Below are 19,304 nucleotides of genomic sequence, written 5' to 3'. Positions count from 1 at the left end.
TGTTTTCAGTAGGAAACCTCTTCGTCATATGTGGTTAGGGCAGAGTGTTACCCTAGGCATTACTGGATGTCACAAGGGAGCAATCATAAAATAGCAAATGTACTGCCCTCCTATTGTTCTGTGAGCATCAAACAGGACCACCAAGACCACCTTAGTGCCAATCCAGGCTTGAACCCAGAATGAAACAGATCTAGATAATGGGTGCCATCCAAGAATGCCCAGAGCTGCACATGAATCACTAGTTCAACTCCTGAAGGGGTGTTTGCAACCAGCTAAGATTTGCACAATCCTGGGGGTCCAGAAGAGCCTTCCTTAGAGATGTAATAATTACTACTTCCCTGAGCCACTTCCTCTAGGAAGTAGGAAGAGGCAACAGACAGGTCCCATAGATGGCAGAACCTATGAAAGGAGGAGAAACCTGCTTCCCATCTTCTTCAGCAACCCTGGCACCAGGGGACTTTTGCGCCTCTGGCAATTATTATTCCTCGGTTTGGAATTTAGCTGAAGCACTTGCTCTATTTTTTAAGCATCTTGTCAAGCTTTCTGATCACTTTGCGTAGGCAGCAGCAGCAGCACTTGAAAAAAGGGAGAGGCGAGAACAAGAACATACACACTGGTTAAGAAATGAGGGATACAGCCCACGTCTTCCTGAAGTGTGACAAGTAGTTCTTCAGCATAGTCAATCTCTGAAAGCGACTACCATGGAAAGAGGAGAAAGGGGATCATGGCTAAAAGTATTAATCAAATTAAGAAGCCAGTATCATGTCACATTTGAAAACAGCTCCTTTGAATATAGCATGCAAGCTTCATACTGATCAGTTTCACTTTGAAGTTTTCCAAGCTGCAATATGGATTCATTTTTCTTACTTTCACGTCACAACACGGGCAACACTATCACACTTAACCCAAATCACCAGAAAGGGTAAAGAGGGTAACTCAAGAAGATTTATGCATGTGGGTTTATCAATCATGATTTCCAACATCTTGAGGGAAGGGAGTAAAACCTCCCTTTGCATTACATGTTTGAAACACCAGTAGAGGAGGCTGTAAAAGAGAAGTTGGCTGTGGATGAGGGGGCTTGAAGTGAGAGGAGGCTATGGATGAGAAGGTCTAGCTCAGGAGTGGGGATTTTCTGGTCTGTAGGCCCAATCTGGCCCACCAGCTTCTCCATTTGATCTGCAAGGTCCTTCCACCAAAGCACACCCACCAGCCCCACATCTGGTGTCCTATGGGATGGGATGGGATGGATGCCTCATACCCTGCAGCAAGCAAGACTTTTCACCTTCCCACGCATCAACTGATGCACAGAGAGTTCAATCCTGCTTGGTGAAGTGTGCAAGCAAGCTCCCCAGGGGAACTCTGTCATGCACCCAAACCCTGCAGAAACCAGGATGGAACCAAAAGCTTCCAGATGGAGCCAAAGCATTTAATGCAAATCATTTCAGGATAGGAACATTGTAAACCAGTGAAAGAGAAGTCATCAACTGTAGTTTAGCTCTGGCCTAGTCCATGAAAGTGATGCCCACATTAAGTCAGTTACATAAGACTGAATTGCAAATAAGATTTGAGCTGGGCAACTGCAAGCAAGTCATGATGTTTTTCCTAAATAATCCTAAGCAGGGCTTTCTTTCAGCTGGAACCCAGTTCTGGCAGCTCCCAGGTGGGCACCATTGCCATTCTAAGAGAACGAGGGAGGTGTTCATGGTGAGTTCTGGCACCTCTTTTTCTAGAAAAATAGCACTGATCCTAAGCAGCATATGAATAATACAAAGGAATGACATACGTTTCAGGCAGTATCAGACAAGCACTTTTTAGAGTACTATTTGCGCATCTTCCCCATCTATATCTTAAAAAATATTTTGTGAGCACATGCATCAGAAGTGTCTTCTAATTTGCCATTCCATTACAACAAACAAAGTCCAACTTTCAATAAAGTTATTTTCCTGCTTGCTGCCCCCCGCTCTAATAATTGCTCACTTCGTCATGAATGACATAGAGCAGCCAGTGTGGCGATGTGGCCGGAGTGCTGGACTGTGATGAGAGACACCCAAGTTCAAAGCCCTACTCATCCATGAAGCTCTTGGGATGACCTTGGGCGAGTCAGTATCCCTCAGCCTAAACTGCTTCGCAGGGTTGCTGGGAAGAACCTAGTAAGCTACTCTGAGGCCAAACAGTCCACATTCTCCTACCCATTCTGAAAATACACATGCATTTTTAAAATTTACCCCAAGAAGAAAGCATGCAGATAATTTCTAATACAAAAATTTCCAACTCTGTAGTCCTTAAAAATGGGATTGCCAAATTTCAAGCAGTAAAAATCCAGACAGGAAAGTTGTTGAGCTATTTTTAAGGTAAATTGCCAAAAACGACACTGCCGACATGGGTTGCCATACATCCGGATTTTCCCGGACATTTTAGCAATTTTCACCCAGACACCGCTTCCGACTGTAATATTCTGGATATGTCCAGGAAATTCCGGATGTATGGCAACCCTATTATCTGTTCCTAATTCTAAATACTAAAATGATTTTGCAAGTTCAGAAAAATCCCCTCTCACAGAAAGAAACTATGCATGCACTTTGTTGCACAATTGTGGCATATTTTCTCCTCAACAGAAGAAGCACAGACCCCAGGATCAATTTGAATTGAAAAACAGCAGGCTCCTCCCAGTTCCAACAGTTTTAAAAAGTACAATCAGTCTCATGTTCTTATTGGGATACTGTGGTCCCCCCCCCCCAATATCCGTTTATTAATTGCTTTCTTTTTTAAAAAAAACAACAGGCTGGCATCGCAGGATCTCAGAATTCCTCTAAACTAAATGTATCTTCCACAGTGTGGGGTTGGGGAGAGCAGTCTGTGTCGAAGGCAACACAGCCTCTCCTCTTGCTCTTGCATTTAACTAGGCAATGCTGCTTCTCTAGCTGGCATACAAAGCAAGCAAAGGAAGAGGTTGGGTGGGCCGCCGCTGCTGCTGTGGTGAAAGAAACTGTGCCAAACAGCCTCTCCTTTAGCTGTCGCTAAGAAAGCTGGCAAGGCACAGAGGCCTTTTTCATGAATAGCACCCCAAAACAATAAAGAAACGGCTCACTGCTACAGGAACTCCCATTTTTCAAAAACTGTCTTCTCAGAAAGGATGGAACAAAAAAGGCCTGCGCGTTTGCATGCACACATGTGCATGGCATTTACTTTTTGCAAATAAATGAATGGATGCGTCCACAGCACTCCCATTTTAACCAATAACTTTTGTAGCGTAAGAGAGCCTGCCCTGGCAGTGAAAACCACGTATCATAGAACCACTTGTATACTGCGCAAAAAAGCTCCATTGTACATCCCAATAACACACCCCATTCATGATTTCACAAATAAAGTGGTTTACTGTGGCACTGCCATGAAATGGCTTATGGTGTCAGATGTGTGTGTATGTAGGAAAATTTAATTTATTAAGTACATTATGAATGGCAATCCAGCCTACAAGACGTACACACACCTCCCGTAATAGATGTCCTTGTTTTGATCCTCAATTTTAAAGTGATGTCTCACTACCCTCTGGAAAGAGCTAAATTCAGTGCACTTTCATTGTCTCTCCTGGATTTCACTGCAGCCAAGTCTGAAAGGAAGCCCTCTACATTCAAAAGAAGCAGCCTTTAAGCTGGGGCCTTCTGCTTCCTCCCAGAAGGCTGGGAGAGTCTGGCTGTTGTCAGGGCTGAGCCACAGCAGGGCAGCACTAATGGTAACTGCTCTTTTCTTTCCTCCAGACTTATAGCCACCAGCTCCAAGGCAGCTGCCACAAAGGAAATGGGGAGTCTGAGATGGGACTGTGCAGGTCAGACTTTTGTTCATCAAAGGGCTGCTCCCTTGCATTGGCATGAAAATAAAAATATTCAAATGCTGGATTCACAGAGCTCATGAGTGCAGACATGTCCAGCTGGTCGTCAGTATGACAGCTACCAGAAACAGGTTCAATGTCTGAATCAATTCCTGTATTTTGTTGTGAAACTCTGGGGAGAGGGGAAACATTTTTCATCCTGCCAAAATAAAGTATTGGTGACTGTAAAAAATATAGAGAGCTGAAGTTTAACAAGTGCACGGCATACCAGATATTGCCACAACCTACCATTTTACTTAGCGCCAAACTGGGCAAGAGAGCAGCCCAGAGGGTGGCGTGAGATGCACAGCACAACTTGAGCAAGAAGGAGAGGAGAGCTGTACTCTTCTTCCATTCACAGTATCTCCTCCCTCTGCTGCCCCCAATTTGCTCCTGTGCAAGTTCTCTGACCTCCTACCTTCCTATTAGAACTATGTGACTGTGGTGCAGGCAGGGAACACATACAGGGGCACAGCAATGACTTTGGGGGAAAGCAGTGGTGAAGTAAAGATCTCACTTTCCCCCGATGCTCAAGATCACCCACGCTAAACTTTCAAACTCCAGTACTCCGTGCTTTACAAAAAATCTCTACAATCCAAATTGAATCATGCTACTATCACATCTAGTAGTCACACTCTTAGAGATTAGCAACTGTGGAGCCAAATGGGCCCCAAATCTTTCCCATCATGTCGTCAGTGTTGTTAGGGCACCCTCTCCCCCCATACATTACAAAAAATCACTTTATCCAGTTATGTGGGGAACTCAATTACGCAAGCAAGCAATTCAGAAAGCAGCTCTGTCAGCCCTATGCTTGGCAGTTCCTAAGCATTGTGAAAACGACCATGACAAGTGGGTGGGACAAGCTACTTGCCAATCATCTGATGGCTGGAGGTGATTGACAGGTGGGCTGTCCCATCTACCTTTCAAATTTGGCAAGTACTGTAGGGGTAGGAACCAATAAGGATTTGGTCCACTGGGTCAAAACAGTAACGCAGCCTTAATCCATGCATTACCCCTTCAATTCACTTGAAAATTAGCTGTCAGTCAGGAATTTAGAATTTGTCTGTAAGTTGGTATTGCTCCATTTCCACTGTTCGACTTAAATCTTTTCTGAAAGGTTCTTTTATAGAAGTGGCCCAAGACATTTTGGTGCCAGAGGCAGAAAATCCACACGGCACACCCATAGTTTAATGTGAGACACAGCCCATCCTGGGGATTTCCTATGCTAGCCTCGTTGAAACGAACAAGCGCTAGGCTCCAATGAATTTCAACAGGGCTTGCATGGAAAACTACCCTGTGGGCTGTACTCTATTTTGTTAAGCCTCTCTCCAATCTTGCCACCTTGAGTGACAGCAAAAATCTGACCTCGTGGTCAGGGCTGCCTCGGTTGTCCAATATCAAAGAGCAAGTTTCAGGCGCTGCCTCAATTCAGCAACATTGCTTCTGAGGCTAATTAACTTGTTTGAGAGAACTGTCGCCTGTAGTGAATCTCCTAAGAATCATCAGTATTTGATTTTCACTGTTTTGTTGCAACTCATACTCATGGCTTCTGAAGATAATATTCATGTCTTGATTTCTAAGGTCAAGCTAATTACTTGTCCTACTGACCCAATCCCCTCTAATTGACGCCTGGGACTCATTTTTCAGGCCTAATTGATTCTATCATAAATTCTCCATTCTCTGCTGCGAAGCTTCCCTTGTGATTTTGGCTACGCTTTGGTGAGTCCTATTTAAAATAAATCTTTAAGCTTATTAAACTTTCCCTAAATATCTACCTCCTCCATTAGCTTGGCTTCTCATTTGTGCAGCCCTGTTGCTTATTCTGGACTATATATTAACAGCAGGATTACACTGGCATGTGAAGCCCAGGACTCCAATAACTGTAGCAGGATATTGGGTCCAACTTCCAGTGTCCCACAAAGAGGAGGAGGAGAGGGAAATGGGAGTGCAAGTGGCATCTGGCAATAGCCAATGGTGGCACAGGAAAGGCTGATTGTTTGAGAAGCCAAATTGGGAGTTGATAATTTCAACCAAGACCTATGCCAGGAGTCAGAGAGAGACAGAATGACCCTCTTAACTCTTCTTGATATCTGAGTGATCTTTGATACTATCTTCCATGGTATCCTTTTGGAATGGCTGGCTGAGTTGGCTGCAGTGCTTTGTGGTGTTTCCAGTCCTACCTGCAAATTATCATCTGCCAATCACTGGCTTTAAATATAGTAATGGGTATCCCAAGCTTATGGCAGATAAAATGGAAATGTTAACCTTGCTAAACATTTTCTGACTTCGGGGAGGAAATGTGTGTACAACCACCAAAAAGGTTATATGCAGCCAAGAGAGAACAAAAGATTCCTTTTCTAATAAGGAAACAGAGAGCACTTATATTTACTTTGTCAACGAACATGTCACATATTTTGTCACGGAAATATTGTTATTCCATACAGGTACACTGTGGGATGTGGGTGGCGCTGTGGGTTAAACCACAGAGGACTTGCCGATCAGAAAGTCGGCGGTTCGAATCCCCGCGACGGGGTGAGCTCCCGTTGCTCGGTCCCTCCTGCCAACCTAGCAGTTCGAAAGAACATCAAAGTGCAAGTACCGTATTTATTTTTCGCTCTATAGGACGCACTTTTTCCCCTCCAAAAATGAAGGGGAAATGTGTGTGCGTCCTATGGGGCGAATGCAGGCTTTCGCTGAAGCCTGGAGAGCGAGAGGGGTCGGTGCGCACCGACCCCTCTCGCTCTCCAGGCTTCAGGATGATATCCGCAAGCCAGGGGACCCCGCGGGAGTTCCCGCAGGACTCCCTAGGCTTGCGGATAGCAGCCTGCTGCCAGAAGCCCGGGGCTCGCTGAGCAGCCTGTTCTGGAGGCTGGGGTCAGGGGAAGCTCGGGCTTCCCCCACCCCAGCCCCGCACCTGGGGGGGAAATAATTTTTTCCCCTTTATTTCCCCCCCAAAAAACGAGGTGCATCCTATGGGGCAAAAAACACGGTAGCTTGTTTTCACTAACTATCATTAAGATCAACCACAATTCAGGGTTGAGATGACACACTAAACTGTAGTTAACCTAAAATGGAAGATGAAGCTTCTGATCCCATGCCAAGGGAGGAGAAGGGAGTGGGCAGGCCTGGAAGGAGCCCCTGGTTAGTAGGCTGGGCTCATTCTCTAGATCGGTACAGTCACTGAGATGAAACACTTGGATGAAAGGGTACGTACACAATACTCTTTCTTTCATAATGCTTAATTTAGCCCCTCTGACAACCACTCTCTTGCATTTTTTGATATCACAGAATGACTTGTTTGACATTATTACTGTGCTCCACTAAAGGGTAGAAGTGATTTTGTTATTTGGGATAATAACAATACTTCTCAGCTAGGATGAACATGGGATGTGCTCAGAACATTTTTTAAAAATTACAATGTGATTTTTTAAAACTATGGACAAGGAGAATCAAGAGTGACTGAGAAGCCTCCTTACACAAATATGCCATGATATTCCCTTAACTACTATCTAGGTCAGAGCTGATTGCTGCCCTGAGCAACTAGGACAAGGGTCAGCAAACTTTTTCAGCAGGGGGCTGGTCCACTGTCCCTCAGACCTTGTGGGGGGCCGGACTATATTTTGGAGGGGGGATGAATGAATTCCTATGCCCCACAAATAACCCAAAGATGCATTTTAAATAAAAGGACACATTCTACTCATGTAAAAGCATGTTAATTCCCGAACTGTCCATGGGCCAGATCTAGAAGGCGATTGGGCCGGATCCAGCCCCCGGGCCTTAGTTTGCCTACCCATGAACTTGGATAACTGATCTCACTGGTGATAAACTGGCCAGTGCCCTGACCTGGCATCTGCCACTGCATCTGATACCAAGAGGCATCCAATGCAGGGACATCAAAGGCTGCTCTGACTAGAACAGAATGCTCCCTTCCTCCAAAGTAAAGCCTTCCCCCTTGAGCTGCTTCACTGCTAAATACTCACCTTAGCCCTTGTCTGTTCCCACGTACAAGGTGGTAACATGCATGAGCTTTCACATCCCATTCAAAATAATGGCCATCCAACAAAAGGTTGGTTTAGTATTCACAAGTTTGTTGTCACTTTCGCAATAAATCTTTGAAGACTGACATCATGACAACCTGAATGGATGTAACTGCAATTATTTAGAATGGAAACATCATCAACATGAGAAACCGCCCTAGATTAAGCCCCCTAATAGATTCTTGTGTCTAGGTCAAATTCCGTAATTGCCATGCAGAAACATATTCTAAGTTATGCTTACCTTTTCAATTTTCTCATCCAGCATTCTGAAGAATTCTTGTTGGCTTTCAGAGATGTGCATGCTGAAACACACAAAAAGAACAGATTCATTTCCCTTTTTGTTTGTATTCAGTCAGCAATTGAGAGCACTCCTTTTTAAATAAAAATTTTGATTCTCCTGCTGCTTAAGGAATTGAACACAAGTGCTGTTCTTTGTGCTTTGTTTTTGCTGCTGCCTTTGGTCTGATAACTTGTGCTCTAATTGTTGAATGACTGCTGTTTGCATTTCTGTCTGTGAGTCACCTTGAGCAACTCCTTTGGTGGAAGGGGAAAGCAGGGGGTAGGATTCAAGTACCGTAGATTCCAGCGTATTAGGCGACTGGGCGTATAAGGTGACCCCCAACTTTTGCTGTTCAATTTTAGAGTTTTGGAGTTATAGAGTTTGAGCGCCGCCAGGGGCAGAGTGGGCGTTTGGCAGGCAGGCGGGCGGGCGCCGTGCTCGGAAGCACTTTCCACACTCCCTTCTGTGGGGAGGGAGGAGGAGCGATGGCAAAAGGGGCACCTCTGCTCACAGGCTCCCTCTCCTTCTTCCCAATGCGTATACCCAACGTACAAGACGACCCCGACTTTTGGGGTGATTTTCCAGCGATAAAAAGTCGTCTTGTATGCTGGAACATACGGTAAGATTTCCTTGAAGTAGACCCACTGAAATTAATGAACACAACTATGTTAAGTCTATTCATTTCAGTGGGTATTACTCTACTTACCGTAGTTAACACCACTGAGGATATCAATTTTCAAAATAAAATATTTGAGAGGCCCAGTGAGATCAATAAATGGACCCAATCTGCTGTACACAGACAATGTGTACAGTACTGTGTCATTCTTAAGGCTGCCACATTCAAACTAGAGAGGAAAGCACGGGCCCCAATCCACTGCCATTTCCGTTCCGCTGGGATCCTGCTTTTGGGTTTCCCATTGGTATCTGGCTGGCCAATGTGAGAAATAAGGCATTAGGTTGAATCCTTAGTCTATTTCCTGGTAGAGGTGCATTACCCTCTTCCTCTAGCAGGTGCAGTATCTCAGGGTACCCTCGTAAAGGGGTCTGGGTGTAAGATTCTGTCCAGAAGTCAAGAGGGGAGCGGAAGGACCATAGAACTTCCAATGGTGGCCTTGGGGGCCGTTTTAGTTGACCTGCATCTTGGGGTGGCCTGTAACCCAGGCATGATCCTATCTAAACGTCAGCCTTCAGGGAGGAGGCTGATTCAGGATACACACCCAGGGGCATAAGCCAAAGCCTACTCTCATCTGTAATCAATAAAGTTGTGGCCATTTTCAATTCCAGAACGTTGTTGTGTCAATTTTTTACCTGTTGCCACCTCGGCCCTTCCTGTCCCAGGGCACACTGTGTGTGGGCCTCTGTCAGAAGTCAGCCAGCAATAAAATCACATGGAATAAGTGAATTTTACTCTTTATTAGAAGAAACTGGATTTGCTCACTCTGGCCTAGTGAGCACTGCAACTTTTCTTTGGTAAGTCTTGCCCAGTGCCGGATTTATGTATAAGCTAAACAAGCTATAGTTTAGGACCCCACTCTCTTGGGGGTCCCAAAAAAAATTAAAAGAAGAAAAAACCTGGATGTACATTTCCAAAATATAAGATAAAAAACAAATAAAATAAAACCTACATACAGCAACAGTGTTTTGTGTTGTGTAGGCTCCTATGATGTAAGTAATGGGCCCTGCCTGCTAGCCTGCTCCCTAAATTATCACATACAAAGGGCCCCATTACCTTCAGAAGCTTAGTGCCTCATCAAACCTAAATCCGGCCCTGGTCTTGCCCCTCCTTCCCACAGCTGCCTAAGTCTCCTCTTCTCCTCTCCCAAGCAATCTGAGACTATGACAGCGTGCCTACCTTTACTCCTCCCGCTTCATGCCTCTCCTGTCGCAGCAGGAAGGGGAGACACCCTTGCTTCTTCACCAGCCTGGCTCATCTCTGCCTCTGGGCCTCCCTCATCCCACTCTCCTGCTTCCACTTCTGCCTTTGGACTTGCCTATGAGAGCATCAGATGCCCACTGCCGATTTGCTCCAGCTGAGAAGATTAAAGGCAAATCCACCCTGAGGCACAGGCAGGATGCAAATATACACTGTAAAATGGCACTCTCTCCTGTTGTATACTGAACTGTGCCACCCCTGTCACTCACACTCACCAACATATTCTAGATGGAAATAAGGACTTCTGTGTTCTTTAAAGCAGCTGCATTCTCGCATTACTGCCTGTGACGTCCCCATCCATTCATACACATTGCTGAAGGCAGGCTGTATGTTGTATTTATTTACCTTAAGGTTAACTGTCCTGCGTGGATTTGAAAGCAAACATGGTGTCTGTCCTTTCAGTTAAAAGTACATTAGAAAAACAGCAATCCTGTAATTCTTCAAAATCAACTGTGCCAGCTGCAGCATGCGAAATGGCAGGCTGCACACTACACAGGGCACTTTTGCCTTCACTTGCCTTCATGTACTGGCATGCATGCAGCACCGAAAATGCACTGGACACAAACAAAATTTCAGAGGTTTTTACTCTGAGAACTGCTGGAGGGAAGCTGAAATGGCACCCCCCAGAAACCTGCACAAACAAAATTCTTAAAAGGCACCACCCCTCCCAAGAACAGGGAAAACGTGATTCACTAAAGATGGGTACCAGGAAAACAGCATCCTGGATCCAACCAAATGCCTATCTAGTTTAGCATCTGAGTCTCACAGGGGCGCCTATGGGAAGCTTGCATGCAGGACCCAGATTTTGAGTCCCCAAAACTGGCATACAGGGGCATAATGACGGACAGTGGAAGTAAGGTCAGTAATGTCAATAAGGCTACCCGTGGCTTCCAGCCAACTGTCCCTGTTGCACAAGGGTCATTAAAGCACACACCAAGAGCTGCAGCCTGGCAGATCTGAGTACGACATAGAAGAGCCCTGCATATATCACTGCCTTGGATGAGAGGGAGCAAATTCAGAAGACAGATCACTACTGAGGACTTGAATTACAGGGGAGACAGATGGTGCCTGGCCTCCTTATTTATTTTTGCAAAGGCTACTGAAGGCATGGTGTGGATAAACTTTGGTTGAGCTGGGGGGCGAGAGCTCGTTGCTTCCATTGAGCCCTCTCCCCAAATAATGTGAGCATTACAAGCACCAACGTTGAAAGCGAGGGTTTTGCAGGGCTGCCCATAGAACCAATCAGTCATGATTTATAGCTTTCCCCTGAAAGGTCTTTCTGTAAAGTTCAGATGTAGCACAGTCACTCTTTAACACTAAACTCACTGAAAATCTCTAGTACACATTGACATTTCCCAGGCCAGGTTCTCTCTCTCTCCCCACCCCCCAAAATCACTTCTCTCCAGGCAGAAGGTCAGATAATTTACTTCCATTAACCTCGCAGAACCATGAGGCCCAGGTCAGCGGGACCATGTTTCACAGCAGTGTGCAGGATTGGAAAAATACTATTATTAGTTGCCAGCAAAGTGCTGTCAGTGCATTTGTGTGGTACAGGACAGAAGCCGACAGACCCTGCCCCAAGGGAGACTAAAAGCTGAACACACAGAGTAAGGTCGGATGCTCTCACAAAGCCAGAGGACACGGGGTAGGGGGCTGCTCAGGGGATGAGCTGGGAGCATTTTGTGCACGTTCAGTAGAAGAGGTGGCCCAGTTATGAAATTCACAGAAAGATTTAGGTTGAGGGTGTAGGAAAACGTTAAATGGCACAGGGTCAATTTACGGGATCACACTCCCCCCCCCCCAACCATCATTTAGACATAACATCACCATCCCTCTAAATTTTTCATTTATTAAACAAGCACACATTTGTGTTACCAGGACTGGCATATGCCGCAACTTTATAAGTTTATTTTATTAAGGAGGGGGCTTTATCCCCTTACTACTTTTTTTGGCGCTTCTGCAAATCTTGGATTCACTCTTGGAAGTGAATCAGGTTAACAAGCTCATCTGACAGTGTATACTCTGCTTACGTTGTAACAAACCAAAGAGACCCCTGCTTCAATGAGATAAAAGGGGCAGTAAGGGAAAGGGTGGGGGACAAAACAGTAACATTGGTTGAATGTAAGTAACTGAAATTGTATATTCTTAGGCTCTCTCTTCCAAAATCCAACCACTTACCTACTCAAGGAGGGAGAATGGTTAGTATGAATGAATGAGATTATTCATGCCTTGAACCAGGAAGCTCTCTCTACAAAATGATGAAGCCACACTTTCATCATTTGCTGCAGTTAGCCTCTGTCCAAGATGGACCGATGCAGAAAAATTCAGCAGTACTTTCAACTAGTCCTCACGCAGCTTACCCCTTTAAAAAGTAAGCCCTTTTTAGCAAAGAGCAGAATGCCAGGGTGAGCAAACCCCAGCCATGAAGCCACATATACCCCAACTTCTCCCTCTCAGGATCAAGTCATGTGCAGAGACATAGTTCTGCTATGTCATTTATAAAAGGTGACAAGGAAATGTCAGGGCAGCTGATGACCTGCTTGACATGCAGAGCATGACAGACACAGCCTGTTTACTCTACAATGCCATCCAAAATAACAATAGTAGATCATTTGAAATTCAAGCTTTGCTTCTGTAACTCTCTAGGTGCCAACACAGTTAAGTTTTGTTTGTTCACAAAACAAAGGTTTTATTTTTAGAATGATTACGCGGATGGCACTTGCAATTACTAACAAGGGGTGTATGTTTGAAAAAGTTAAATGATTCGCTTGTAATACTAAATATCCCACAAGCACAGCTACTGCAGCCCATTATGTATGGAATTTCATTTTTACAACAATCTGAACAGGCGGACTGTGAAAACAGCAATGTTGCCATGTATCTGCGCTAGCATTCCCCAACCTAGCACCCCACAAATGCTTTGGACGTCCCTACCCATCAGCCCCAGGCAGCATAATTCAAACTATCTGGCAAGCACCAGGTTGAGGAAGGCTCACCTGGACCTGCCAGCCTGCTCTTCTGCCAGGCCTGCCCTTCTGTTCCATCCGCCCTCCCCTGGTTTCAGTTTTTATTTTCTATCCGACACTCAAAATGCTATAGTTATAGAACATGCTCAGTCCTCATCTGGCTGGGGATCTTTTTGGTAGTGGGGTTGGTGGAAGGGGTGTTTCATTAGGGTGTTGTTGTTTATTTAAGTATTCATTTACTTCTGCTAACCTCAGGTTTCCTTCAAGCATACAAATATCTCCCTCTTGTTTCTCGCTGGCTCTGCTTTGGCTCCATTTCTTTTGGCATTCTCCCCACTGCCATTACTCTGCTCAGAAGAAAAAACCTTCTCCTCCATGCAAGTTGGCAGAAAGCAAAAGGTAGGTAGCATAAGTGAGAAAGTACAGAGACAAAGAAGCACAGCTGGGATGAGATGCTCAAGGTGTGTCACGCTTCCCATCCTAGTTCTGCTCACCAAAAGCCAGAAGATCCGTTTGCTTATTCCAGCAACCCAACTTGATTTCTCACGGCACCCGAAGAGAACTCTGTGTTCAAGTATGAAACCACTGCAAATAGCTTCAGGTACAAGTCACAGGAGTTCAGCAACAAAGCTGTTTTTAATTGGCAGTGTTTATATCTGAAAGCGGAAAAGCAAGACTACCCAAATTCTATGGGCATTCCCTTGTCTTTGTGCAGATACCATGCCGCCTACTGCTAGGTACAGAGGCTGGCTGTGGCAGCCCCTAGGGAGACATCCAACTTTCCTCTAGTTCTATGGATGTACCAACACAGATTTTCAACCTCTGTACAAGATATTCTGATTCTGGGGCCTGAAACTATATTTTAAGCCAGATTTCAGGACCCAATGCTACAGCTCAGATTTAGATATTGTGTGGCTTGAACTAACCACAGTTCAAAATCCAAACTACAGCCTGAGCCACTGACAAACCAGAACTGAGAGCTGATTCTCTGCTTTGTTTCCCATCTGCTCAGCACTCCAGTGCAGTAGCTAGTTCGCACAATCCAAGGTCTTCAAGTCTGCTTAAACAAAGGCTACCAGCTTGGATTTGCTGTTTTCTCCCCTCTCTCAAAATACAGTGTCCTGCTTTTTAATTTTTTTAAAATAGTTAAAATGGCAACACCTTGATCACAGTACAAAGCTGGAGTAGTCAATGTGGTTCCCTCCAGAAGTTGATGGGCTCCAACTCCCATCCACCCCAGTAAGCAAGGCTGATGGAAATTGAAGTCCAAAGGACATCTATCTGGAGGGCACCATGTTAGCTTTCCCAGATATAATAATAATAATAATAATAATAATAATAATAATAATAATAAATAATATAAAGTAACAAGCCAACTATTTAAAATATTAAGCAGCCAATCCAGAATGAAATAAAATAGGAAGACAATGTTTCAGCACGTCAAATAGACAGATGGAATCAGATAAGCCATGAGCTCTTCTGGGGAGGGAAAAGGAAAGTGGGGACAGAAATATCTCCCTTGGGTAAAACGTTTAATAGAAATTTCACTTTAATTCATCAGTGGGGAAAAAAACCAACGTAAGACTTACTTTGCTCTAGGTTGGTGTACTAATCCTGGAAGCTCTTTGTTAGGCTTAAGCCTTACATGTGAAGTGGCACTTTTTTCCTGAAAGAGAGAAGAGAGACAGACCAACCTGTTAGGGTTAAAAATAAGCAACAGTTATTTGCCATCAGATTGCAACTGAATGATAAAAGAGGCCACATATAATAAACACAGCGGTGCAAAAAATACAGGAGGAGAGGCCAAATGTTACAACGCTGAGCTATGAGAAACCAGCTCATAGATCAACACCCTGTTCGAAAATATTGTTTGAACACCCTGTTCTACGTGTTACGTTAAGCTTGTTCTCTCTCCTCCACAGGGCCTAAAAGTGTTATATCCCTCAGTCTTGCAACAGATGCCAATCTCATTTTCTTACATGATCACATATGGACACACAGGGAATATATTCTAGAACTCACAAGGTGGGTGGGTGGATAATGGAAGCAGAGAGAAAACACGAAAGAGAGAGAGAGACAGAGAGAGAGAGAGAGAGATGGGTGGGGGAGGGACTCAGAGCTATGAAAAGTTTGGGATGTCGCAATGGAAAAGCAACTTTAGGCATAAAATCAGCCTATAGAGTCTATGGAGCGAATTTGGAGGATGAGCCAAGGAGCTGATGAGAAAAAGTAACAAGGTGGCTAGGCTAGTGAGAAAACATGGCTGTAAGTGTTACAGGCCATTTCTTAGAACACAGAGAAGATAGGATTCACTAGGATACAGTCATATACTCATTTTGGGTTACCCTGAAAAGCCAAATACCACAGTGAAAACACTCCAAATGAGGTAATCAAACCCTCAGGATTTTCTCTAGGAAACAGGAACCTCAGTGTATTTCCGGTGCAGTTTATTATTCGCTCACTGCCTTTTACAGCCTTAGGAGCATCTCAATGACCTTCCATGGAAGCAGTGGCAAAAAGGCCAAACCCCATAACAGGGGTGGGGAACCTTTGGCTCTCCACAGGTTTCTGAACTACAACTCCCATTAGTCCCAAGCAAGCCCAGCCATTGGCCAGGGGGGATGAGAGTTGTGGTTCAGCAACATCCAGAGGGCCAAAGGCTCCCCACACCTGCTCTAGAATGAAGCTGGGACCCTCCTCAGACGGGCCCAGTTCTCCCTGAGGCAACAGATCTGTTTCTCAGTTTTAACTCTGCAGCTGGCAATGTGGGTGCTTGAATGAAGGGATGCCTCTTCATGAAAACGAATACAGTGGTACCTCAGGTTAAGTACTTAATTTGTTCTGGAGGTCTGTTCTTAACCTGAAACTGTTCTTAACCTGAAGCACCACTTTAGCTAATGGGGCCTCCCACTGCTGCCGCGCCGCCAGAGCACGATTTCTGTTCTCACCCTGAAGCAAAGTTCTTAATCTGAGGTAATATTTCTGGGTTAGCGGAGTCTGTAACCTGAAGCGTATGTAACCTGAAGCATATGCAACCCGAGGTATCACTGTACCCCAACACAGAAAAACAGCAGCATCCAGGAGAAACCGGAAAGCTTCTTTCTGATATTTTATTTTCTAAAGTGCTAGGAACTGTTTTTGCATGGATGGACATTCAGCTTTTGCCAGCCCTTATCTGCAGCCTGCTTGCTAAAGTCCCGACATAGATTTGCCACCTCAACGAGAACTAGGCCATCCTCTCATCTGTTCAGACCACTTAAGAGCTTAGTGCTTTTCACTTAAAAAGAAGAGCTTTTGAATTTGTGAATTTAGAAGCTCAGTGCAGCTAATGGATGATTTTGCAACAACAGCTATCACTATAAGATTCTTGCTGGTGCCTGACACCTTCTAGGGATGCAAAATTAGAGGCTGAAAATAAGAGACTAAGATTCAGATAAGCAATATTCTATGGCCTGGCTTTTGCTCAAAGCTATCAGTCTTGCCAGACCTTTCCACCCATTCTTTGGTAGTACAATATAGAGCCTCAGAATAAAGAGCACAGCCCATCTGCTGAGTTCTCTCGATCCCATGGGACAACTTTTAATCTTGCCTTGTCATAGCTATTTCAAGATATATTATTTGCCTGCATGCATGGAAAAAGAGACTGCTGTCAGACTGAAGGGAGGGAGGAGAAGGGAGGGGAGCAGAGTGTGCTACTGAGATCAGAACTAGGGGGAAGAAGCTACATAGGGAATGGGGAAAGCCAGAGGAACAAAGTCAGCATCCAGACACATGTAGGCATATGGTACTATTGTCACAGACTGATCATGTGTTTTTTAAAAAACTTACTATAACAATGATTTGAAATTAACTTCCCACCGTTCTCAAGCTGGCTTACAAATGCTAGAAAAAAATACATGGTTAGGGCTGGACTATAAATGGTTTTCAACATTGTGATATATCACCAGCTAAACATTGTGATATACTGATATATCACAATATCTAAAATAAGGATGGAGCTATGCAGAGGCATTGGCTGGCTTCATGTTTTTCCCCACAATATGATTTTTGCGTGCACACACACACATCAGGATTCGTGAGATATTGCCAGGTAAAAAATTATGAAAATGATTATCACAATATGGACTTCAAACCAATTTTGGATAATATATTGCTATATCACCCAGCCCTATAATGGTAATAGAAAATTTGATGTAAATTTGCATTTGATTGTATGGTTACACAATTGAGAGTCAGCATGCTACTTTCTGGATCGTGAATCTCCTTCGCTGGCTGTAACAGCAAGTAACTGGAGCCACAGTTAAGTGCCAACTGTGGTTTCCGTTTAAGACAGGGTTTGAAACCGTGGTTTACTCCTTGTTTCAGATCCTGGGTTACAGAATTAACACCACTGCAGATGGAACAATTAACCATGATTAGACCCAGCAATGAGGGGGAATTTACATGCAAGAAGAGATGCTCATGATTCTATAATGGAAACACTGCACCAAGGAATTTGGGATGGCTTACAAGGCACTCTCTCATTTTATCTTCACAACAACCCTGTGGGGTTAAACCGAAAGAGGTCAATGAGTTGCTCGAAGCTCCCCCCCCCCCATGTTTTAATCCAGATCTCCCTTGCAAACGGCCAGAATGAACGAAGAGGAGCCAAGAGGGTGCAGTCTTCTCTCCTGGGGCGCACACATTCCCGCTAAGCCATGGTTCTGCCCAGTGTGTCTATCAGGGCAGTACAAGGCAGTTCCTATGTTTCTGATGTTCCTATCTAGAGGCTTGCCGTGGGCAGACTGAAAGAAAACACATTAGTAGCTAAGTGCATCTAAATTTATCTAGTAACTTAAATTTGTTGTCTAGTAGGGAAACAGCCAACCTTCTCATTTATTTGCCATCTGTTGCTCAGCAAGATTAATAGGCAGCAGGAAAGGAATTTAACAGCACAAATAAAACTGAGCCCAATTCAGACTTGGGCCACTCATTTTTAACTTGGCAGGTTACACTGTTTATTTAAAATGTCTATTCACAGAAATCCCAGATTTCTCACCCCCATAAAGTATTATTCTTAAGTATCAACAAATTAAGGGCAGGTTAATCACAAATGCTCTCTCAGCAGTAGCCACAGTGGTGCTCTCCAGACATAAGGACTACAACTCCCATCACTGGCCATTGTGGTTGGGGCTGATGGAATTGGAGTCCACAAAACCCACAAGGCTACCCTTGTTCTATCTGGCTTCTGGTCCAAAATGGTATTTACACTCTGCTTAAAATGTTATTAGTGATTTGGAAAACACAACCAAGAGCTATTCCCAGGGCTGCTGACTTTCAAGATTTCAAGTCTTGTGGTATAAGAGATTTCTGCAATGGTTAAAATTAAAATGCTTAGTGATAAAACAAAACAGATTAAAAACCATGACAATGTAATCTCACTCTTGATAGCTCTATCATACAAATTTTGTGGCCATTTTCAAGACTAATATCCATGCAAAGGAAGGGGGAGGAATGAGACATGGGGCCAGATGGGGAAATCCCAAGGGCCACATCTGTCCCATGGACTGGCAATTTATGGAACATGTAATTTTAAAACAAAAAGCAGATATAATTTGTTTGCAGGAGACACACGTGGCAAAAAACCACAAGAGTCCTGATTAATAAAAAGATTGGAATGAAATTTATAACTGTGGATAAAAAGAAGAAAAGAGGAGTTTTGCTGTATATTAATTCAAAACTTGAGCCCAAACAATTATTTAAAGACAAACAAGGAAGAGTGAGAGCAGTACAGATCATCTCGGAAAGTGAAAAAGTGTTAATAACTGGGATCTATGCCCCTAATGAAAAGAAAGCAGAATTTTATAAAAAGAGACAGACCTCTTAGAATATGCAGACCAAAAAATGATATTAATGGGGGATTTGAGTGGGGTAGTACCCTTAGAAATGGACAGAACAATTAGGAAAACAGATACAAAGAAAGGGAGACTCCCAATAACATTTTTCAATTTGGTGGAAAATTTAATTTAATTGATGTTTGGAGATCAAAACATATTTTGGATAGGGAATATACATTTTTCTCACATGCCGTATTTTTCGCTCTATAGGATGCACTGGATGATAAGACGTACCTAGTTTGGGGGAGAGGAAACAGGGGGGAAAAAATTGAACCCCAGAAACCAGAACAGCAAGAGGGATCTGGCTTCTGGGATAGCCTCTCGCTGTTCTGGCTTCGGGGACAGCC

General features: G+C 44.1%; 2 protein-coding genes across 2 annotated transcripts in view; one reads left to right on the top strand and one right to left on the bottom strand.

The window, feature by feature from the left end:
- Positions 1 to 19,304, bottom strand: part of LOC308480620 (uncharacterized protein C1orf21) — a 134,487-nt gene that overhangs the window by 2,954 nt on the left and 112,229 nt on the right. The window contains exons 4-5 of the mRNA XM_081012393.1: positions 14,671 to 14,747; positions 8,144 to 8,204 (exon numbers count right to left, since the gene is read on the bottom strand). Of these exons, the coding sequence (XP_080868519.1) occupies positions 8,144 to 8,204; positions 14,671 to 14,747 (138 nt within the window). The remainder of the gene's footprint in view (positions 1 to 8,143; positions 8,205 to 14,670; positions 14,748 to 19,304) is intronic.
- LOC308480584 (uncharacterized protein) overlaps positions 1 to 19,304 on the top strand; it is an 88,303-nt gene that overhangs the window by 7,841 nt on the left and 61,158 nt on the right. The window lies entirely within an intron of this gene.

Source organism: Podarcis pityusensis (genome assembly GCF_964106645.2).
Source record: "Podarcis pityusensis genome assembly, chromosome: 6".
In the NCBI taxonomy this organism is placed as follows: domain Eukaryota; kingdom Metazoa; phylum Chordata; class Lepidosauria; order Squamata; family Lacertidae; genus Podarcis; species Podarcis pityusensis.
The sequence above is the reverse complement of the archived record's forward strand: the minus strand, read 5'-3'. Positions and strand labels throughout refer to the sequence as shown.